General features: G+C 43.0%; 1 protein-coding gene across 1 annotated transcript in view; it reads left to right on the top strand.

Moving 5' to 3' along the window:
- Window positions 1-25,638, top strand: part of WDR49 (WD repeat domain 49) — a 459,475-nt gene that overhangs the window by 361,943 nt on the left and 71,894 nt on the right. The window contains exons 15-16 of the mRNA XM_063916191.1: window positions 4,826-5,023; window positions 19,874-20,046. Of these exons, the coding sequence (XP_063772261.1) occupies window positions 4,826-5,023; window positions 19,874-20,046 (371 nt within the window). The remainder of the gene's footprint in view (window positions 1-4,825; window positions 5,024-19,873; window positions 20,047-25,638) is intronic.

Here is a 25,638-nt window from a genome sequence, read left to right as displayed (position 1 = left end):
GCAATTCGGTGTGTGTCCAATTGATTGTTTATTTTATAAGTCATGATGTTATACAAAATCATGTATTAACATTTTTTTCATCAAAGCTCTATTATTAATTTGTTGTACCTTTTGTCTGGTGAATATTTTTCTCTGGTGAGTGGGTTTCTCTGTAGGCCCCAATTGGGAAGTTACTAAGAGGAACAGAATCCAAGAGAACCGTCGATCACGATTTGTGAAGTGAATAATATTCACTCAATCTATATGTTATAGCGCACTCTGTTTTTTATTGTGTTCATCTATTTCTAAGTTCCCACTAACAGGGGGACTTTCAGTAGTGCTGCTTACCCTTAGCGCAGGAAAGGTATTTCTTCTTTTTTGCTTTTCATATATATATATATATATATATATATATATATAAAATCTATTTCGCATGAAATTCCGGCTATATATCAATCACTAATCAGACAGGTTATCTTGAACCATGAAGTTTATCTTGAACCATGTTCGGTTTACACATCAATCCAGTAGAGGCGCACCAAGACAAATACTACACGCTATGGCTATGCATGATGCAGGTTGATATAGTCACTGGGCAAACGCTCAGGACTGCAGGTGTAGATCTGAGGACCAGCTGCTTCTCCCATGGGCCGCAAGCATTTTTTTGTGTTAATCCCTGAAGGTAAAACAGCTGACATTGTTTAAAAATAAATGTTGTGATCAATGTGTACAATATAAAATATACATAATAAAATGCAAATGGGTTACATGTTTAAAACACATTAGATATGTACATATATTAAGCTGTGTCAGACATGCTGTAATGGAGAAAAGAAGCACAGAACAGAAGTAAAAGTAAAAATGCAAATGTCTACTGTTTTATTTGGTATGATTGTTTTCCACATGAATGTTACATGCAATTAAGTTGCCTTTAGAACAAATGTAAATGCTTGAATTTAGTAGACAAGTAGACTTGCAATGGGATGTGGCTGGTGCTTTTCATTTGAGAACACGTTCTTTGTAATCTTGCACTAAATTTCTTTAATCTTTTCTGTAATGTGTTTGGGGTCTGACGGGTTATGAAGTGTTTGTTACACTGACTGATACTTTATTTTCTAATCACAGCTGACCTTGTAATTCAGAGAAATGTAAGGAAAAAATGTACATGAACTCCTGCTTTGTACTTCTTACATGCCCCTGGTGTAAGTCACTTAAGCCCATGGAGAGTGATAAATAGCACAATGATAAAATACCAACCAATCAGCTACTAACTTCCATGTTACAGGCTAGTTGGTTGGTACTTTATCACCATGCTATTTATCACTTTCTAAGGCTTGATAAATCTGGGCCTTAGTGGTCTATTCATGAAGCAGTGAAAAGAGTGGAGAAGTGAGCCTGTGGAGAAGTTGCCCATGGCATGCCATCAGCTGCTCCATACAATTGTATAAAATGCAAATTAAAGTGTTACTTTAATGTTGATTGGTTGCTATGGGCAGCTTCTCTACTGGCTCACTTCTCCACACTTTTCAATGCTTCATGAATAGACCCCTTAGTGCTTATGGTCTGGTGCCATCAACTGACCATACCCATTTTCCAGCTCTTTCTTTTCCTTATAAGTAAATAATCCTCATGCCCTCTTTATTTTATGCAAACTACATGTGGTTTATGAAGGACACTTTCTAGAAAAGTCAACCATAAACATTTTCTACACACAAGTAGAAATGAACAACATATTCCTCAAGTCCTCTCTATACGTTGCTGTGCAAAAGCAGAGCTACAAATTATAATCATTCCTCTTTTTTGGAGAGAATAAAGACAATGTGATTCTCTCAAAGTCATGTAGAAAGATGGCATGCCAACACATTGTGGATCTACGTACAGCTCTCTGTGCAAGCCTCCGCAAAGGAGGAACTCACGATCAAATCATTTTGCCATAGACAGGGGAGAACCACATAGCTCCCCTCCATCGATGGTATAGAACTATCAATTTTTTTTTCTATGAGTGCCGACACACAGCGCATAGCTCCTGCCCTGACACCTGTGAAGCTCCTCCCACTGACTGTGATTGACCTGCAGGCAAGTCAGTTAAAGGACTGGGATGACATCAGTGTGTGAATTAATCAATGGTCCTTCATAGCATAGTATGTTACCATCGGTGGCCACGTACTACTTTACCCAACTAGTAGCCATCGATGGAGAGCACACCGATGGCCAACCCTAGTTTGTGGGATTTCTGTGCTGTTGTATTTTTATCTCTACTGTATTTGTGGCCAATTTTTAGATTTTCATGAGTAGTGCAGGGAGTACAGCAATGCCAGAAGAGCAGAGTGGGGGCCTCTTCTGGGACTATTTGGGCTTTCTCTGCATGAGACAGACCCCTGGATGCTCTGAAGAGTAAAGCGGCAGCCTGACAGGCTGGAGATGCCTCACAAGGCCTTCCCCCATCTTGTGCTATGAGGGGATGGCACGGCTAAATGGGCGGTGTGGGAAGTGTAATACTGTGCCTGCATCATTGTGGTCCCACCCCCACAATTACTGGCATTGTGAAATACTAGCATCACAACACTTGTATGCCCATGGTATAGCAATTATACTCTAATTATACAATAATATGCTCTAAATATACAATAATGCTCTAAATAAAGTAAATATACACTTATTAGATAATAAATATGCTAAGCCTTGAGATAATGATATGTGACAAATGTATAATTCACCATAAAAAAACAAACAAAAATTATGCAGGCAAAGATATGGAGGAAGTTGGCACCTGAGACTAGGATAACGTCCTGATTAGGGGGTCTATTTATCAAAATTGCTATCTCTTGACATATGCCCAGCCCTCCTGTTATATATATGTAGCCACTCTCAGTGCACAGGTGTTAGACACTAGTTTCTTACTAAGGGGTATATTCATCATGAAAAAATTGTGAAAATGAGAATTTTCAGTTTTCAGTTCTCACCCTCTCATTACACAATGTTTTCAGTATTCATCATGCCTCCCATATAATAATATCACTGCTATTTTGTTGAAGCAGCTTTTCGGAAAAGAGACATTTTTCTCCCTGCCGCTGAGGTGTCCATGAAGACTTCCTCACACCACTGCACATGCGCTTTTTACATTTCATTCACCGCAGGCATCTGTACCCCCCAATAACCCGGCAGCTAATAGTTAAATTCAATAGACACCCGCATCCATAATGACAGAGCCCACCGCCTGCTGCCCCCATTGTATGACACCCCCAGCGCCCCCCTGCATCCTTACCCATGATGTGCGGCGCTGTGAAGTCTGCTGCTGCCGCGGCCCCCTGCTGGGACTTTCAGTTCTGTGTCTACCAGATTGCGCTGCGGCCGTGGCCCCCCTCCTGCACAAGCTGCCATGTAAACAGCAGCTTGTTAAGAGATTCAGGGCTTTTCGCCATCTCAGGATGGCGAACAGTTTCACACTCAAACTCCGGAAAAATGCTTTTACAGAGTTTGATGAATGTCACAATTTCTACATCCCCTCGGGAATGTAGAAATTGTGACTTTTAAAGGATAATGAATATGCCCCCATATGTTTCCTCATACACAGGATGACCATTTCTCATTTAGCAGTGTTCTGTCTTGATCCTAACATTCATTCTTCAGTGAGCCCTTCATAACACTGGTCACGCACTGTGACATTATCGTGCAGTGCCTGGCTTCTGTCACTGAGGATAAGCCGGCAGTGCAGCCAGAGTCTGCAGGGGCAGCCCAGCATCTCTGCCATGCTTAGCAGAGCACCTGTAAATAGACGTTGTGCATGCACACAGGAATCTATTCTCAGGAGAATGAGGCACTTGGGGCAATGCCCATAGTAGTACTGCCCCTAACAAAATTCCCAATAGTGGAAGCGCCCCTTACACAAATGCCCAATAGTAGTAGTGCCCATTACACAATGGACATTTGTAATAGAGCCCATTACACATGCCCATTTGTAGTAGTGCCCCTTACACAATGCCCAATAGTGGTGGTGCCCCTTACACAATGTTCAGTAGTAGTAGTGCCCCCTACACATGCCCATTTGTAACAGTGCCCCCTACATATGCCCGTTTGTAGCAGTGGCCCTTACACTTGCCCATTTGTAGCAGAGTGCCTTATACACATGCCCACAGTCCCAAGTATACAGCACAATACTTTCTTTAGCCCTGTTCCAGCGCTGCCTGCCAGCCGAAGCTCCTTGCGCTATGTAGTATGTAAGAGACGTTATGATGTTGTGGGGTGTGGTATGAGTTGCCTGCGGCCAGCATACCGGCGCCGGGATCCCGACCGCTGGCTTGCCAACAGCGGGGCGAGCGCAAATGAGCCCCTTGCGGGCTCGCCACGCTGCGGGCATGGTGGGGCACTACGCGCGCCATGTTATCTATTCTCCCTCCAGGGGGGTCATGGACCCCCAAGAGGGAGAAAAGGTCTCGGTGTGCCGGTTGTCGGGATTCCGGAGCCGGTATACTGTGCGCCGAGATCCCAAAAACCGGTATACTGAATACCACCCAATGTCGTGATGTCTCTACCTTCACACACTGCGGGATCTCCATACAGTATCCAGTGTATAAAAAGACCAATGTAAACATTAATGCCCAGGATCATTACTAGGTTATTCTACCGCTCCCCCAGACTCACGCACTTGCTCCAATGTTCTGCAGAGTGGTAGATTGTGGACTGCATTTGGAAACCCCCTCTAGAAATCCTGCATTTGCTACTGGGTATGATGTAGAATATTGGCAATTTAAAGTTCAGCGCAGTCTTATAAATGCAGGTTTATGAATTCAGCACTGCAGTCAGTATGTGTTTTGTGATTGATCTTTTTTTTACATTTTTGCTACAGGAGTACTGCATTCATTACAGCGAAAACAAGAGTTTTGACGTCCCTCCTATAGTTGCATCATTCCAGACTCACGCTGATTGTGTCACACACGTAGAAACCTGCGCACACAGCTGTGGTCTCCTGATCATTTCCTGTTCTGCAGACTGCAGTATATGTGTCAGTGATGTACTTGGGAATCTAATTGGAGTATTTGGACAGGTGAACACTTCTTTATCTCTTTTCTGAAATTTGAACGTGCTAAATGCTGTTTAGATGACTTACATTGACACATTAGTAATCAGCATAAAAAGCCATTCAAGTGGTTATAGGTGTAACTAAAGCCCAGTGAAACTTAACCTTTTTAGTTGGGTTGTAAATGAAAGGTTGCAAAAGGACATGTAATCATAAATAAAGTTTTTGACCTTACAATATATTCATTCTTCTTATGAGTTAAAAATTGGATATTTAAAAGAAAATATAGACAAAATTATAATATTTATAATTAAATTGCTGTGGGGTTCAGGATAGTTGGGGTAATTTCTAAAGCTAAGGTTGATTCTTGCACCAGACTAATGAATACTGAAAATATCAAATAAGAACCAGCTAGAAAGAATCCTGGAAGGAAATCCTATATACAGTATGATTTATTTAAGCTGGAGGTGCTCCTAGAATTATGAAGAAACTTCACATGAATATACTTTTTTGGGGGGACTAGCCCCGTAGAGAATTCCTTTTTGGAGCACTCTTTTGAATAAATTTAGAAAAAATATTATGTAAAGATATGATGTATATGATTAAAACGTAACCTTTATTTCTTATCAGTATAATATAGATAAGGAAGAAAAAAGTTATTTGTTATAATACAGAGATATATATTTTTTTCTTCCTATTTAGGGTCAAATACTTTCAGAGATTATAAATCCTAACAACACATAAATAAAATATCCTCCCTAAAAAGGGGGGGGGGGGGGGGAAATAGGACTAGTGGCTTGGTGTTTGATGGAACTCTAAAAGGAAATAATAGCTGGACTATTAGGAACTTAATCCTGTACACATACACATAGATGTTGATGGTTGCTGCTTATGATAATTGTTATAATCGATATTATCAAATTCTTCCTTGTTTCATATAAATAGGTCCTACAATTAGAACAAATACAATAGGGAATGTCAGACAGTCACTTTCTCTTATCCCTGAAGTGCTCCTTCAAAGCTGTTACATTTAGCATGAATTTTCCTATGCAACAGTATGTAGTGATATTGTTACATTTATGATTATATCTCTTCAGTAGCAGTATATGGCAACATTATTGGTAAGCATTTAACCATAACCCATATATTAAATTGTAATTTCATTGGTAATTGATAACCCACACATAAAACCTCTCGTTAGGTATGGATTCAACTGTTGCCTTTATCTAATCATGCATCAATTCATTTTAAGTCCTGCATTGTTAAAAAGATAATCTTTTTATAGCCCTTAGATCGATTCTAAACAGCTACAAGAATATACAAATGTGTCTATGCTACAATGAAATTAATCTGCATCCTCTAAAAAAGCATCAATTTTTTTTCTTCCAAAAAAGCATACAAAATATCAGTTCCATATCCACAGTGAAACAGATCTTATTTATGGAGTCTGTGCACAAACATTAACAGCATCAATGTTTCCATTATTTATAAATGACATACAGTTTGACATCAATAACAGTACATACAAGAATTTGTCTCAAACTATAAATGGACCTTTATTAAGGTTATAATTAATAAAGCCTATTGGCAGGGCCGAAACTAGGATTTTTGTCACCCGGGGCAAAACAGTAATCCGGCGCCCTCCCCCCCTACACACACACACGCACAGACAGCCAACCCACCACCATGTGTAACTGCGAAGGCTGACAATGCCATCAGCCAGTACCAGCTAACGGGCTATTTCCACTAATGGGTGTCCACGACACCCATAGAGCGGGAATAGAACCTGTGGCCAGCGCAGCGAAGCCCACAAGGGGCTTTTTTACACTCACCCCCTGACGGCATTCTTGCGGCCGGGATCCTGGCGTCGGTATGCTGACTGTGCACCGGCCACGTAACCCCAACCCATATATACTCCATAAGAGCAAAGTGCTGGTAGCTACTATATAGCTTCTTTTCTAGACATTTAGATGGACTCAGGGGGTCATTCCGACCCGTTCGCACGCTGCGGTTCATTGCAGCGATGCGAACGGGTCGGAACTGTGCGTGTGCGGCGGCCGCATTGTGCAGGCGCGTCACTGCCTGGTGACGACAGTCTCCGGGCAGCGACGCCACGTACGAAGAAAGCGGTCGCAGCGGCAACTGCAAGAAGATTGCCATGAGGAAGGCGTTTTGGGGCGTCAACTCACCGTTTTCCGGAAGTGAAGATCCGAACGCAGGTGTGTCCAGGCGTTTGGGGTGCGGATGTCTGATGTCAATTCCAGGACCTTCATCGCTGGATCGATCACACAGGGTAAGTAACTGCAGGGCTAGTCTTGTTTTACACAAAACTTTTTTAGCATAGCAGGGCTGCACAAGCGATCACAGCACTGCTATGCTAAAATTCACTCCCCCATAGGCGGCGTCTAGTTGATCGCACGGGCTGCAAAAAGTTGCTACGTGCGATCAACTCGGAATGACTCCCTTAGTTAGACATTTGGGCTACAGATGAAATTAAAAAGAAAATAATACCCCATACATTGATACATATGTAAAATCACACACATACATACTGTCACACATCTAAACACATACACGCACGCATACATTCACTCACATACATAGTCACACACCTGTATACATACATAGTCACACATACATACATACATACATACATATATACAGTGACACACAAGCACGCATACAGATATGTAGTGACACACCTATTCACATACAGTCACACACATGCACAACACATTCATACACACACATGTAGTAGTTGCACACACATACAGTGCCCCTTCACTGTGTCACACTCACTATTTAGGCTGTGCTGTGCTGCTGCTCTTCTCCCCTCCTCTCTTCGATGGTGCTGGCTGGCCTGTCACTGTGAGCACAGTGCCGTGTAACTCCGCCCCTTTTTCGGACCTTAGGCTGCAGTCATTCATTTTTCCAGCTCAGCAGTGCAATAGTGCACTGCTGCGGTGATCAAAGGCAGCAGGGGGGGCTGGGGTAACTTGTTCCCTGTGCCCCCTCTTAGGGCACAACAGGTAGCACACGAATGTCCACATAGAAGAAACTGAAAGTAAACTACAGCTCCCGCAGGAAGGGCTTCTGGGAGCTGTAGTTTATTTTCAGTTTCTTCACACGGCAGCCTTGTGCTGCTCCGACGAAGGGACCTGTGCGCATCGGGACTCGGAGGGGGTGTAAGCATTGCGGCGCCCCCTCCAATCCGACGCCCAGGTCACATGCCCCCCTAGCCCCCCCTTAGTTACCGCTCTGCTATTGGTCAAGGGAGTGTGTGGAAAAACATAAAAAAAGAATCATGAGAATTAGTACAGCTTGTATGGCAGATATTCCCATCTGTTGCCCTCCCTCATCATATGAGCGGAAGAAGAGTGAGAGTGGGAATACTGCTATGCTGATAGAAAAACAGACCCCAGTATCCCCCGTATCTCCATATTCGGTGTTAGAGAGGCCCTATTACCAAGCAAGGCTTCAATGCGCCGCGGAGACCGGAGGGACACTTGTGAAAAAAGAGAAGAATAAAAAGAAGAATGTAGTATATTGCCAGATCCTCGATCACAGCTGTTGTAATATAATAATGAAGTTCAAATTCTCTTCAATTTGAGTCGTTATGCTGGTGCAAATACATTAAATGCCAAGACACACTCTCTTAAAGAATAGTAATAATAAATGATGAAGAGGTAGATGAGCAGATTCTCTTTAGCTGCACTTGTAGTTTTAAGCAAAAAGGGCTGCTGCATAAAGGGGGAACAGGAGGGAAATATGGGAGAGAGAAAGAGAGAGAAGGGGAAAAAAAGACGTTTAATACCAGACCGCCGACCGCGGCTGTGCTGTCAGGTGCGTCCTCCCAGCTCTCATCACGATCCCATATCTGGCAGCTACATCCTCCTGATACCCGGAGAATATAGTAGTCACAGCAGCATTACTGGTCCAAGAGTCAGGTGTAAATTCACCGGCCCGAAAATACAGCGTCCTCCTGCAGAAAGGAGCTGTATGGAAATTTGGATAAACTCAGCTAGCAGCTGGACGTACGTTTCACCTACTGGGCTTGATCACCAGCCTGCCAGAATATCTCTGTGTCCACTATTTTAAGCGTCATAGGCCCACTCAGCTGTCAGTATTCAAATTTAATTAAAAGCAATACTAGGCTTCATAAAATTAGTAGCCGCTGAATTAGTAGGGTTTCAAATAATAATTATGATACAATGTGATTAATCAAATTCATAATATAATTAAAAAGGTGAATTGTGAAGAAATCATAAAAGTGTGCATTTAATACAGTATTAGTATACACAAAGAAAAAGACCCGTACACATAAGAGTGCACAAGTCCACTAATGAACAAATGAGTTGCTCGTACAAGAGATTTATATTAATTTGTAGTTTATCACTATTTTAAACTGAATTTACACCAAGATTTCAAAAATTCCCATGATAAATCAAAAGATAATAAAAATATATATATATATATATATAAAATTCCTTTAGAAACTAAACAAGTCAGCATAGTATATATGCAGGCCTTATATATCCCAGACAATTAGATGAGTCATTATTAATATGGTTCACTAAGAGCTTTAACTGAGATCTCCATAAAATGTCATATGTTACGGGCTGTGTATCCAAGCGCACAGCCGCGCATAATACACGCACACGTGTGCGCATGCGTACACAGCTTTTTAATGCATAACAGTGCAACAGATCTGCATAGTCTGAAACTAGTGATCTACACTGACATTGATCATAGAGATCCTGAATTGTAATCATTATAGGCTGCATATCCATATCATATCTGCACACATTGCTTATATGTACACGCATAAAGGACATGATCGTTCTTCATTCAAAAATATTTTTTATAATAAAATTAAAAAATAGAAAAATATAATAGAAAGGATTTTTTTAAATATAAATAAAAAATAATAAAACATCCACCAGGATGCTGTGTTGTTGGTCATAGTCATAATATCCATAGCCAATATATGTACTTTTGAGCTGGAAGAAAGAAAAGAAGAAAATAAGGGAAAGGAATAGGAGAACCTTCATCTGGAAAGGAGCCACATGCGGAAAATAGATAAACTCCCGCATGTTACCTATGATGCTGGAAAGTTAGGTGTATTATTGTTTGTTTTGTTTTGTGTGATGTTACTTCTGCATCAATTGACACTAGAGGGTGTAAATAATTAAAGTGACATGTGAGTATTTCAATGTAAAATTACATACTGTATAGTCACTTTATATCAATTACTTTTTATGTATATATGTATGCATTTAAAAATGCAGTTATATGCACATGCTAACATATACACCTGGATCCAGATTAGTGGACTTGTGCACTCTTATGTGTACGGGTCTTTTTCTTTGTGTATACTAATACTGTATTAAATGCACACTTTTATGATTTCTTCACAATTCACCTTTTTAATTATATTATGAATTTGATTAATCACATTGTATCATAATTATATTTGAAACCCTACTAATTCAGCGGCTACTAATTTTATGAAGCCTAGTATTGCTTTTAATTAAATTTGAATACTGACAGCTGAGTGGGCCTGTGACATTTAAAATAGTGGACACAGAGATATTCTGGCAGGATGGTGATCAAGCCCAGTAGGTGAAACGTACGTCCAGCTGCTAGCTGAGTTGCTCCAAATTTCCATACAGATCCTTTCTGCAGGAGGACGCTGTATTTTCGGGCCGTTGAATTTACACCTGACTCTTGGACCAGTAATGCTGCTGTGACTATTATATTCTCCGGGTATCAGGAGGACGTAGCTGCCAGATATGGGATCGTGATGAGAGCTGGGAGGACGCACCTGACAGCACAGCCGCGGTCGGCGGTCTGGTATTAAACGTCTTTTTTTCCCCTTCTCTCTCTTTCTCTCTCCCATATTTCCCTCCTGTTCCCCCTTTACGCAGCAGCTCTTTTTGCTTAAAACTACAAGTGCAGCTAAAGAGAATCTGCTCATCTACCTCTTCATCATTTATTATTACTATTCTTTAAGAGAGTGTGTCTTGGCATTTATGTATTTGCACCAGCATAACGACTCAAATTGAAGAGAATTTGAACTTCATTATTATATTACAACAGCTGTGATCGAGGATCTGGCAATATACTACATTCTTCATTTTATGCTTCTCTTTTTTCACAAGTGTCCCTCCGGTCTCCGCGGCGCATTGAAGCCTTGCAATGCACTTGGTAACAGGGCCTCTCTAACACCGAATACGGAGATACGGGGGATACTGGGGTCTGTTTTTCTATCAGCATAGCAGTATTCCCACTCTCACTCTTCTTCCGCTCATATGATGGGAATATCTGCCATACATGCTGTACTAATTCTCATTATTCTTTTTTTATGTTTTTCCACACACTCCCTTGACCAATAGACTTTATTAATTATAACCTTAATAAAGGTCCATTTATAGTTTGAGACAAATTCTTGTATGTACTGTTATTGATGTCAAACTGTATGTCATTTATAAATAATGGAAACATTGATGCTGTTAATGTTTGTGCACAGACTCCATAAATAAGATATGTTTCACTGTGGATATGGAATTGATATTTTGTATGCTTTTTTGGAAGAAAAAAAATGTATGCTTTTTTTTAGAGGATGCAGATTCATTTCATTGTAGCATAGACACATTTGTATATTCTTGTAGCTGTTTAGAATCAATCTAAGGGCTATAAAAAGATTATCTTTTTAACAATGCAGGACTTAAAATTAATTGATGCATGATTAGATAAAGGCAACAGTTGAATCCATACCTAACGAGAGGTTTTATGTGTGGGTTATCAATTACCAATGAAATGACAATTTAATATATGGGTTATGGTTAAATGCTTACCAATAATGTTGCCATATACTGCTACTGAAGAGATATAATCATAAATGTAACAATATCACTACATACTGTTGCATAGGAAAATTCATGCTAAATGTAATAGCTTTGAAGGAGCACTTCAGGGATAAGAGAAAGTGACTGTCTGACATTCCCTATTGTATTTGTTCTAATTGTAGGACCTATTTATATGAAACAAGGAAGAATTTGATAATATCGATTATAACAATTATCATAAGCAGCAACCATCAACATCTATGTGTATGTGTACAGGATTAAGTTCCTAATAGTCCAGCTATTATTTCCTTTTAGAATTCCATCAAACACCAAGCCACTAGTCCTATTTGCCCCCCCTTTTTAGGGAGGATATTTTATTTATGTGTTGTTAGGATTTATAATCTCTGAAAGTATTTGACCCTAAAAAGGAAGAAAAAAATATATATCTCTGTATTATAACAAATAACTTTTTTCTTTTTTATCTATATTATACTGATAAGAAATAAAGGTTACGTTTTAATCATATACATCATATCTTTACATAATATTTTTTCTAAATTTATTCAAAAGAGTGCTCCAAAAAGGAATTCTCTATGGGGCTAGTCCCCCAAAAAAAGTATAGTTGGGGTAATACAAGAACTTTCTATCAGGGGTGTATTAATGCCTGAGAGGTCCGTGTGCAGCCGCCCCCCCCCTAACCAATCCCTGTGTGACCACCTTCAAAACAGCATCAATTCTTCTAGGTACACTTGCACACAGTTTTTTAAGGAACTCAGCAGAGAGGTTGTTTCAAACATGTTGGAGAACTAACTACAGATCTTCTGTAGATATAGGCTTTTACTCAAATCCTTCTGTCCCAGACAGACTTGATGATGTTGAGATCAGGGCTCTGTGGGGGCCACATAATCACTTCCTGGACTCCTTGCTTTTCTTTATGCTGAAAATAGTTCTTAATGACATTAATTGTATATTTGGGGTCACTCTCCTGCTGCAGAATAAATTTGGAGCCAATCAGACGCCTCCCTAATAGTATTGCAAGGTTGGATAAGTACCTGGCTGTATTTATCAGCATTGAATCACAAAGTAACATATCTGAGACATATCTGATTTCTGCTCGCATTCAGGGGCGGATCTAGAGGCGGGCAAGCAGGGCAATCGCCCAGAGCAGTCACACCGCTGGCTCTGTCAATATGACAGTGCCTGCCCGCTCTCTCCCACCACCAGTGCCATATACAGGGCCAGCTTTCGACAACGCTTGGCCATTTTAAATGTGGTGAGGGCCATCAGCCAATCAGAGCTCGCGGTTTGGAAGCTGTGGCTCCTGATTGGCTGCCGGCCCATGAGCTGGTGCCATATTTAAATTGCTACCGGAGACCGGACTCAGTGACAGGGCAGGTAAGGCGTACGCTGTGCACTCCTGCCCCCAGATGTGGATGGCAGCGGAGGCAGCCCAGCAGCAACCCAGCCCAGCAGAAGTGCAGTGGCAGAGGATGAGGCCTGGGGTGGTGAGCACTGCTGGGGAGGCACATTATGTGTAACAGCTACTGTGAGCTTTATGTATGACTGGCACTATACAGGGGGCAGTATGTGTATCTGACACTATACAGGGGGCAGTATGTGTATCTGGCACTATACAGGGGGCAGTATGTGTAACTGGCACTATTCACGGGGCAGTATGTGTAACTGGCACTGCTGGAGCATTATGTGTATCTGGCAGTAATGTGGATATTATGTGTATCTGGTAGTACTGAAGACATTATATGTATCTGGCAGTACTGGGGGCAGTGATGTGGAGTAGGATATACAGGGGTCAGTGCTGTAGAGTAGGGTCTAGAGGGGTCAGGGATGTAGCGTAAGGTATAGAGGGGTCAGGGATGTAGTGTAAGTTATAGTGGTGTCAGGGATGTAGTGTAGGGTATAGAGGGGTCAGTTAAAATAATAATCCCAAGTACTTAGCACACCATTATTGAATTAAAATGCAAAATGCAGGAAAAAGTATGCAGTCTGGGTAAATAAAAAATAAAAAAAGATCAAAGATTCAATCTGACCTGCACCCTGGCTTGCACCACATATTGTTCTGCTCAAACTAAGATATGTTCTTTTTCTGGGGGGGGCCCAAAGGAAATTTAAGCCCTGGGCTCCGCTTGGTCTAGAATCGGCCCTGCTCGCACCCTAAGGAGGTCCAACAGATAATAGCCTATTGTAATTGTCATTGGCGGCTCACATTTAATTGAATTATCCCTATGACTGTATATTTTCTGTCCTTCAGTAAGAGAAATTTGCAGTGTGACAGTCATTTCTGCTGTTAGCAATATAAGCTAATGATGCAAACTGAAGTGAAGAGAGGGGCATACTGTCTCTTGCTGCGGAAACAATTTACATAGTTGGTACTAGGTTGTTTTTCCTTTTAATAAATAATTATGACCATGAGTACCTTATAAGTCTACAAGACAGTACATATACAGGAGTTTATTAGTATTTATTCATTAAAAAAAAGCTTTTTCATATCCTCATATAACACCAATTAATATATACCATTGTATGAGCCTTAGTCAATGTAAGAAGTGTTAAATAACTGCTTAACAAGTGTTAAAAATGATGGCATTGGCTTATATCCAGCTTCACTTGATCCCTTCTAGATCAAATCACATACGTAACCATTAACCGGGCATGCACATCGCTTTAACCCTTCACCAAGAGGATTAGGCTGCCGGGGACAGGGAGTAAACCTTCACTGAGGAGCAGCAATTTGACCAGGGCTCCCATAGCAACTCTGCCCTGATAAACACAGTACCTGTGGTACAACATTCTGGGCCAGATATAATAGCCCGCAATTTACAGAAGGTGGCGCAATTCAAGTGAGATATGGCCTAATTCAGACCTGATCGTAGCCATGCAAAAGTTTGTACGGCTACGATCAGCCACCCTGACATGCGGGGGGACGCATAGCACGGAGCTAGTCTGCCCCGCATGTCAGGCCCTGCACCCCCCCACACACAAGTACAAAAGCATCGCACAGCGGCGATGCTTTTATACTTCACTAGTAGCTCCCTACCTGCGCAGCTCCTGCGCGCTGGCAGGGAGCTACTTGTGGCATCCCGGGTCACAGCGGCTGCGTGCGGAAACGCCCGCTGTGCGGAAACGCACAGCAGCGATCAGGTCTGAATTAGCCCCTTAGTCACTAGCTTTAAAGTGGCAATTAGTTTAAAAGTAAAACCAATCTTTTGCTTTTAAACTAAAATACCATTTTAAATCTTGAGACTATTTTGCTTTAATTGTTCCAGCACCCCAAATTGTGGGCTGTTGTATTTTTCCCTCTGTATTACATCGATAAGCGGTGATACAAAAGGTTAATTACCACAACCTATACGCTATAATAATAAAACCCTACGTTTTGGAGGCAAAGTATAATCCAGTAGATCCCAAACTGGGTGCCTTGTACCCTGGGGTGCTGCAGGGCTCTTGCAGGAGTGTCAGTCGTGGAACCAGTGCAGGCTGTGCAGTGCAGTGCACCAAGGCTCGCTGCTGTGAAGGGGATCACAGCCGCTGGCAATACAGTGAGTCACAGTGACTTATTGTATGCCGCTGCGCTGCCTGCCGCCAGAACTGTAAATAAATGTAGCTGCTACCTGCGCTGAATACGGAGATTAACATCTATCCGGCTGGGGGAGGAGGAGGGGCCACTCTCTTTCTTCTCCTCCCCTCTCCCCTCTGCTCCCCCCCCCCCACAGTGACACTAAAGGGCCCTACACACTAAGCGATTACACTGAAAGATATGAACGATCTTGTTCATTAATGAACAAGATATCGTTCATATCTTTCAGTGTGTATGCACCAACGATGAACAATGTGCGGCCCTGCGCTTGTTCATCGTTGATGTCGGCTTGTTTATACATGCATGCCAATATGGACAATCTCCTCCATATTAGCCTGCAGGGCTATGGGGCCGGGTCTCGGGGGGGAGTGAAGAAACTTCACTCCCCCCTCACGTAACCCCCCTCCTGTCGCCGGGTCGTCCGTCGGCCGTATCGTCCGTCGGGCACCTTGGTGGCATATCCACTAGTGTGTAGGGCCCATAACACTGCCTAGTGTAGCCCCTGAGCCTGCCGGTTACGATAATGACAGCCTCTGTGCCCGGTCAAAGATGGAGGAGGGGGCCACTCTCTCGCTTCTTCTCCCCCCAGACTGTGTAACGCTGCCTGACAGGGGCACGCCCCAACGTCACGATTTAGTGACCAACCATGGCACGAAAAACCAAAGGAGAGGAGCCTTAGATGTCCCAGATGACTCTACAGGGGGGCATGTTGTCTGAGTATCCTCCATCACATGCTTTTCAGCTGCTGTATCATCATCTCTGCATGAACAAGGATCTTGGATTGGGTGAAGCTTAGGGGGACATGTACTAAGCAGTGATAAAAGTGGAGAAGTGAGCCAGTGAAGAAGTTGCCAATGGGTACCAATCAGCTGCTCTGTGTATGTTTATAGTATGCAAATTATAAATGCTATGTCAATGCTGATTGGTTTCCATGGGCAACTTCTCCACTGGCTCACTTCTCCACTTTTATCACTGCTTAGTACATTATTAGTCCTTCACTCACAGCATACTCCCATTCTCTCTCCCCCCCTCCTCCCCCCATCTCTCCCTCTCTCTCCTCCCCGCTATATCTCCCTCCCCCTCTCTGTCTATCTCTCCCTCCCCCCTCTCTCTCTCCCCCTCCCTCCCCTCTTTCTCTCCCTCTTCCTCTCATCAAAAAAGGGAGACACTGTAAAATGCATTTGCTCTGGGCAGCAAGACTCCATACTGTGCCTCTAGGTGATGCTTGGAATGCTTTCACGATGCTACCTAATAATTCTCCCAATCCTCTGTTCTCATACTACACACCTTGTTTATAATATCCTTCAACAGCTAGTGAGCAGCAAAGCAGCAGGCTCTACAGGGTAGGGGTGCGAGGAACATCTCAGTTCTCAGCATTATACAATGGATTAAGGAAGAAATTTACTAAGCAGTGATAAGAGCGGAGAAGTGAGCCAGTGGAGAAGTTGCCCATGGCAACCAATCAGCACTCAGGTAACATCTATAATTTGCATACTATAAAATGATACAGAGCTGCTGATTGGTTGATGGGGCAATTTCTCCACTGGCTCACTTCTCCGCTCTTATCACTGCTTAGTAAATGCCCCCCCTATGATACTGTAAGTGGAAGTGGTGCATGGGAGCCACAGAGGCATAAAAGCTACAGTATGTAAAATGATTAGCACAGTCACTTCCAAATCTCCCACTACCAAAGTGTTCAAGTGGAAACAGTGCTGGTCTAACTATAAATGGACTGAATTACCTTCTTCCAAGAAGTAGTCTCTGGAGCTATAACCAGCATAGGACATTATGGGTGACTGAGCCATGGCATTTATCTGGTTGTAATTTGTGAGGTCAGGAGGAAATGGTTTTCCCTGTAAGGTTAATTTTTGGGGACATGGAAATATGAATAATTCAAGGATTATAGATGATTATATTACACTAGATGATGTGCGCCACTCAATTCTAATGTTATTTGCCAATTTTGAAAGTGTGTGAAATGAAAAATGGATTTCAATTTATTTGGCACTTGACACACACACACACACACACACACACACACACACACACACACACACACACACACACACCTTTCCTTCCCTATTTCTCTTTCTCTCCATCTTTTTCTCGCCCTCCACTCTCTCCCTCTCACTTTTCCTCCCCCTCTCTCTCTCCCTCTCTCTCCTAGCATTCTTTTCTCAGCTCTCATGATAAACCCCCTTGTTTTTTTCTGTTTGTTTCCCCCACTGATACTTTCCATTCATGTCCTAGTAAACCCTTTCAGCCCAATTTACCCCTTTTACTCCTTCCTACAGAAACTTCACATGCCCTCTGCTTCTACATTTCACCCTCTCCCCGTAATCCACTGCCTCTCCCTATCACCCACTCTCCATCACCTCTGCCTCTCCCTGTCACCCACCACTTGTTATCCTCTCCCCATCTCCCTCTCACCATCACCCACTACCTCTCCCCTTCTTCCACTCTCTGCCTCTCCCTGTTACTCCCTCCCTGTCACTCCCTACCTCTGCCTGTTATCCTCTTCCTGTCATCATCTGTTTGTCTCCCTCCCCTGTCCCCATCAACCATTGTCTCTCCCCTATACTCACTGCCTCTCCCTTTCATCCACTCTCCGTCACCCACTCCCTGTTACCACTGCTTCTCCCTATCACCCTCTGCTTCTCAGACTTTTCCCATCACCCTCACCACGTCACCCTCTGCCTCCCATCACGCAATTTATTAATTATGGACGAATTTCTCAATAAGAATATTTTGGCCTAGGGGGCTATAATCTGATTATGGACTCCTCCACTCCTCTTTCTAATGTATAAACTGAGCAATCGTCCCCTTTATGACAGGGTTCACTTGATTTCATATATCCATTATCTGTGGATAAAAACTTTGGGCTGCAAATATTTATACAATATACAGGTATATTTATATATCTACCTGATACAGTGGCACCAGTGTATTGTACAATTATTTGTATCCTGTCATCCTTTGCAGCGTTTAAAGTCAGCCGCCCCTTTCCATCATCATTGTGGTCAGCCATTGTGCAACAGTAACAGATGTACATAAATTATTATAAGCATTTCCCTGAAACATCTTCACTGTAATAATAGCAGCCTCATCCCTGTAAAATTGTTGCACTTAGCTTAGGATCTATATTCAGTGATGAAGCAGGGTTTATTGCAATCAATGGTGACATTTATCTGCTTCATTAAGCTAATTATATAGCTGCAGATATACTGTATGACTTGTTTCTTGCATTCTATTGACTGCAGTAAACTACTCCACCAATTTTAATACTGTAAATTGAATGCTCTCGTATAAAGTTTGCAGCATCAGTAATGTTTGCATATTTGTAACATTATATATTGGGGGGTTATAAAATTACCCGCAGTCATTGACTATGGGCAATTGCTTCGCCAGTGGCTATCCGATTAGCCCCGATAAGCTAGTGCGAGCTGTGGCGTATCAGGGATTTTGTTTCTCCTGCTTCTGGCAGGGGAAACCAAACCCCTGAAAGCAGACCAGTTTTTCGCTGCTGTGGCGAAAACACACGGGTTTCACTGAATCTGTGTGTTTTCGTGAGAAAAAGTATTTTTTTCCAGGCAATCTAATTGGATAGCCTGTAGAAAGATATCTGTAAAACATCTGGAAATATCACGATAAATTGATGATTTCACACCCAATGTTTTTTCGTGGGTAATTGGATACCCCCCCATTAAATGTTACATAAATATGTACATTTTATAAACCATTAATAAATGGGTGTGGATCATTAGATCAACAGTGTCTAGGTCAACCACTATAGGTCGATAGTCACTAAGTCGACAGGGTTTGAAGGACGATAGGGTTTCTAGGTCGACCTGTTCTAGGTCGACAGGTCAAAAGGTCGACATGAGTTTTTCATATTTTTTTGTATCGTTTTATCCGTACAGTGACCGGGAAGCCCAATTAGTGCACCGTGTCCCCTTGCATGGCTCGCTCCGCTACTGCTGCGCTCGGCACAGGTTACTATTCCCAATCGTAGTCTGCGTGGATCGTTAAGTATGAAAACGTTTTTAAAAAAATTAAAAAGTGAAAAACTCATGTCGACCTTTTGACCTGTTGACCTAGAACATGTCAACCTAGAAACCCCGTCGACCTTGAAAACATGTCGACCTAGTGACTGTCGACCTATAGTGGTCAACCTAAGCACTGTCGATCTTCAGATCGGATCCCCAATAAATGACTCTCTGTATTTGTGTAAACGGTAATACTCAATCATTTTTAATCTTTCACCCATCGCCACCTCTCAGTACGCACCCATATCATTGATGTTGTAGAAGCATGAAACTCAGTTACTTGATGACCCTTCCTGCAGGAAGAAGTATTACTGATCCTTGTGTAAATCCAATCAATACTAACATGATAAAGGTTTCCTTTATGTCATATATACACACTTTTGTTTAGGAGGAGCACTGGAGAATTGAGAAAAGCCCTCTAGTACTTACAGCTGATAATGAATTAGAAAGCGATGAGGAAACAACAAAGGCCGTGGCCTCCCCCCATGATCAAACATCAGTACAAGCTGAAACTCATCTTCTAAATCTACTCGCTGAAGACAAAGATGACTTGCCCTTTAAGTACGTAACGACTTCTCTGTTTTATATTGTAAGAGTCAAATTGCTTTCTAACAAATATTTAAAATGCCTGTTCTAATATATATTGTGGACGCCTGCGCATCTTATTACCATGTGCTATGAATGTGAGCTATACACCGCAAAACACTGCATCCCATAAGAGAAAACAATACTCCCACACATTATCTGAGTTCCAAAGCTCATTGATGTATATATTTGTTATTAAAATGATATGTATTCAATATATCAAAATGTACAGTGTATATATATATATATATATATATATATATATATAGTTACATGGTTACAATTTACACAGTAAGCAGTTAATACAAACTAATTCATTACAGACACGGCCAGTAATACATCACCATCTCCCTCAATGCACTTTATAATCGCTCCAGTTCCTCCATCTTCAGCTGTGTCTCAACTCCAGCTAACAAAAGCAAAATATTACCAATACTCCATCTCGCTCAGGACCCAGGGGAAAACAGAGACTTCTGTGTGTCTGATCAGTAATACACTGAGTCTCTTGGGGGCGTATACAGATCTCTTGTGACTAGTCTAGGGGAGGGAACTTTCTCATTCATGATGAGTCATTGGTCAGTTCATATGTAAGCAACGTCCAGCCTTGATGGTGTAATCAAAGGAGATAGCCACTGGCTCCAGGCTACAATCATGCTGTCTTCCAGGAAATCCATTGTTCTAATAAGAGTGACTTTAGCTTTCATACATTTAATCATATCTACTTGTTGCAATGAGCTACAACTTAATAACAGGCATCAAATTGATATACACATTAATCTGGTTGCTTTAATACCAAATACGACATGTCCATCTTGCTTCATACCAATAATACACATACATGAAGTTACTCCATTATATAATTTTAAAACATTATGATGTCTGGCGCTTGATATGTTCAAATTATGTGCTGTATGAAATATGTGTCGAATCTATCTCTGTGGCATGTCTGTGTAAATGCGTATGTTACCATATATTGCTGTGCTCGCGGCGCGTATTTGCAAGCATAGCGACTCATAATGTGTGGAGTCTGTATGTTCTCTCTATGTAATATTTTTGACTTCGACAATATTTGTTGAAAATGTATTTAGTTTTCACAGTAATGTTAATGCATGTAACGGTCAGGGTCAAAAGCAGAATTACATAGGGGAGGTGGGCAGGGGCGGATTCTTCTTTGCATCTTTTGCTGCAGTTGCGTTTGGACTTCATGCTAATGCAGCTACACTGCCCTTCCCTGGTATGTCCAAATATGCAAGTACTGAGACGCCCACTGTCAGTGACTACAAATGCTGCAATCATGCTTTGTGTGTCTGTGGACACCAACAGTAAACACTGAAACTTTCAAAAGTCCTATGCTAGGTGCAGATCATCCATCTGAGTATGGCCTACAGTGTGAGCAATTCAGTGTCTCTATACGCAGTCACTTTCAGCAACTCGCCCTTGCTATGTTACATCTGATTAGCCACCCAACTGTAACCACCTAGCAACGCCCAACACATTTCTAATACACTTCTTAGTGTGTGCGTCTGACTCTGTATTGCAACTGTGTATGAACACCATCGGGATGCATGTGTGGTGCAACATAAACATTCCACAAGAAAAAAAAAAACACACACATTGCCCCCAACAGAAAACCATAAAACTTATTGCCCCCGCAGGAAAATTCTAACAATTTGACTCCCACAGAAAACAATATAAAAACATTAGCTCCTAAGAAAACAATAAAATACATTGGCCCCCACAGGCAAAAAACAAACTGGCCCCCAGAGGGAAAAAGAACTCCAAACAAATTGGCCTCGATATGAAAAAATAAAACACATAGCCCTACAGAAAAAAACACACACTGACCCCCACAGAAAAAAAAATTGTCCCTCACATGAGAAAAATAACACTTTTGATCCTAAGTACACAATAAAACACATTGGCCCCGCACAGGAAAACTGACATCGGACAGCATAGGAGGGGCACGCACAGCACATACAGGTTACTGATGCAGGGCGTACAACCAGGAGCTTTCATTTTGCGTTCCAAGCTTGGACAGCATATCCTGGAAGCGCAGCCGCTGGCAGTTTCGGCTCGCCCCGACTGGCAGTGTCATTGTCAGCCAGGCCAGCCCGACAGGGGGCAGTGATGGACTGCGGCAAAAAGCTGAACGGTAATATCACTGAGTACAGCAGAGTGGTGAGATTACTGAGTGCAGCTGAACTGTAAAATTATTGAGTATAGCTGAGTGGTGAGATTGCTGAGTACCAAATAAAGTAGAGTTGTGATATCCCTGAGTACAGTAGAATGGTGAGCAGGGCCGAAACTAGGATTTTTGTCACCCGGGGCAAAACAGTAATCCGGCGCCCTCCCCCCCTACACACACACACGCACAGACAGCCAACCCACCACCATGTGTAACTGCGAAGGCTGACAATGCCATCAGCCAGTACCAGCTAACGGGCTATTTCCACTAATGGGTGTCCACGACACCCATAGAGCGGGAATAGAACCTGTGGCCAGCGCAGCGAAGCCCACAAGGGGCTTTTTACACTCACCCCCTGATGGCATTCTTGCGGCCGGGATCCTGGCGTCGGTATGCTGACTGTGCACCGGCCACCCCAACCCATATATACTCCATGAGAGCAAAGTGCTGGTAGCTACTATATAGCTTCTTTTCTAGACATTTAGATGGACTCAGGGGGTCATTCCGACCCGTTCGCACGCTGCGGTTCATTGCAGCGATGCGAACGGGTCGGAACTGTGCGTGTGCGGCGGCCGCATTGTGCAGGCGCGTCACTGCCTGGTGACGACAGTCTCCGGGCAGCGACGCCACATACGAAGAAAGCGGTCGCAGCGGCAACTGCAAGAAGATTGCCAGGAGGAAGGCGTTTTGGGGCGTCAACTCACCGTTTTCCGGAAGTGGAGATCCGAACGCAGGTGTGTCCAGGCGTTTGGGGGGCGGATATCTGATGTCAATTCCAGGACCTTCATCGCTGGATCGATCACACAGGGTAAGTAACTGCAGGGCTAGTCTTGTTTTACACAAAACTTTTTTAGCATAGCAGGGCTGCACAAGCGATCACAGCACTGCTATGCTAAAATTCACTCCCCCATAGGCGGCGTCTAGTTGATCGCACGGGCTGCAAAAAGTTGCTACGTGCGATCAACTCGGAATGACTCCCTTAGTTAGACATTTGGGCTACAGATGAAATTAAAAAGTAAATAATAACCCATACATTGATACATATGTAAAATCACACACATACATACTGTCACACATCTAAACACATACACGCACGCATACATTCACTCACATACATAGTCACACACCTGTATACATACATAGTCACACATACATACATGCATACATACATACAGTGACACACAAGCACGCATACAGATATGTAGTGACACACCTATTCACATACAGTCACACACATGCACAACACATTCATACACACACATGTAGTAGTTGCACACACATACAGTGCCCCTTCACTGTGTCACACTCACTATTTAGGCTGTGCTGTGCTGCTGCTCTTCTCCCCTCCTCTCTTCGATGGTGCTGGCTGGCCTGTCACTGTAAGCACAGTGCCGTGTAACTCCGCCCCTTTTTCGGACCTTAGGCTGCAGTCATTCATTTTTCCAGCTCAGCAGTGCAATAGTGCACTGCTGCGGTGATCAAAGGCAGCAGGGGGGGCTGGGGTAACTTGTTCCCTGTGCCCCCTCTTAGGGCACAACAGGTAGCACACGAATGTCCACATAGAAGAAACTGAAAGTAAACTACAGCTCCCGCAGGAAGGGCTTCTGGGAGCTGTAGTTTATTTTCAGTTTCTTCACATGGCAGCCTTGTGCTGCTCCGACGAAGGGACCTGTGCGCATCGGGACTCGGAGGGGGTGTAAGCATTGCGGCGCCCCCTCCAATCCGACGCCCAGGTCACATGCCCCCCTAGCCCCCCCTTAGTTACGGCTCTGTGGTGAGATCACTGAGTACAGTAAAGTGGTGAGATTATTGAGTACAGTAGAGTGGTGAGATTACTGAGTACAGCAGAGTGGTGAGATTACTGAGAACAGCAGAGTGGTGAGATTACCGAGTACAGCAGAGTGGTGATATTACTGAGTACAGCTGAATGGTGAGATTACTGAGTACAGCTGAATGGTGAGATTACTGAGTACATCTGAATGGTGAGATTACTGAGAACAGCAGAGTGGTGAGATTACCGAGTACAGTAGAGTGGTGAGATTACTGAGTACAGCAGAGTGGTGAGATTACTGAGTACAGCTGAATGGTGAGATTACTGAGAACAGCAGAGTGGTGAGATTACCGTGTACAGCAGAGTGGTGAGATTACTGAGTACAGCTGAATGGTGAGATTACTGAGAACAGCAGAGTGGTGAGATTACCAAGTACAGCAGAGTGGTGAGATTACTGAGTACAGCAGAGTGGTGAGATTACTGAGTACAGCAGAGTGGTGAGATTACTGAGTACAGCAGAGTGGGGAGATTACTGAGTACAGCAGAGTGGTGAGATTACTGAGTACAGCAGAGTGGGGAGATTACTGAGTACAGCAGAGTGGTGAGATTACCGAGTACAGCAGAGTGTTGATATTCCTGAATACAGTAGAGTGGTGAGATTACAGAGTACAGCAGAGTTGTGATAATCCTGAATACAGTAGAGTGGTGAGATTACGGAGTACAGCAGAGTGGTGAGATTACGGAGTACAGCAGAGTTGTGATATTCCTGAATGCAGTAGAGTGGTGAGATTACGGAGCAAAGCAGAGTGGTGAGATTACAGAGTACAGCTGAGTGGTGAGATTACTGAGTACAGTTGAGTGGTGAGATTACGGACTACAGCTGAGTGGTGAGATTACGGACTACAGCTGAGTGGTGAGATTACTGAGTACATCTGAATGGTGAGATTATGGACTACAGCAGAGTGGTGAGATTACTGAGTACAATAGAGTGGTAAGATTACTGATTACAGCTGACCAGAGAGATTACCAAGCACACCTGAGTTGTAAAAGGACAGGGGGACTGATTTGGATTTGAATGTAAACATGATGGTTTAAGTACAAATCTAATGGTGGGGGAACTGCCCATGTGCAGAACGTGTCCTGCGTGATGGCTCGCAGTCCTCCCCTAGCCATAGGATAATTGACATACTGTGGCGTTTGGAGTACAGAGCAGTGGTGACAACAGGGACCATTCAACAAAACGGGGAGGTCCGTCATTAGGATTTCCTACACCCAGCCAACTAACAGAACGGTGTCTATGTCCATTAGAGATGAGCGGGTTCGGTTTCTCTGAATCCGAACCCGCCAGAACTTCATGTTTTTTTTCACGGGTCCGAGCGACTCGGATCTTCCCGCCTTGCTCGGTTAACCCGAGCGCGCCCGAACGTCATCATGACGCTGTCGGATTCTCGCGAGGCTCGGATTCTATCGCGAGACTCGGATTCTATATAAGGAGCCGCGCGTCGCCGCCATTTTCACACGTGCATTGAGATTGATAGGGAGAGGACGTGGCTGGCGTCCTCTCCGTTTAGAATAGATTAGAGAGACACTTGATTTACTAATTTTGGGGAGC

This window comes from Pseudophryne corroboree, chromosome 4 (genome assembly GCF_028390025.1).
Source record: "Pseudophryne corroboree isolate aPseCor3 chromosome 4, aPseCor3.hap2, whole genome shotgun sequence".
Taxonomy (NCBI): domain Eukaryota; kingdom Metazoa; phylum Chordata; class Amphibia; order Anura; family Myobatrachidae; genus Pseudophryne; species Pseudophryne corroboree.
This window is presented reverse-complemented; position numbering and strand designations above follow the sequence as displayed.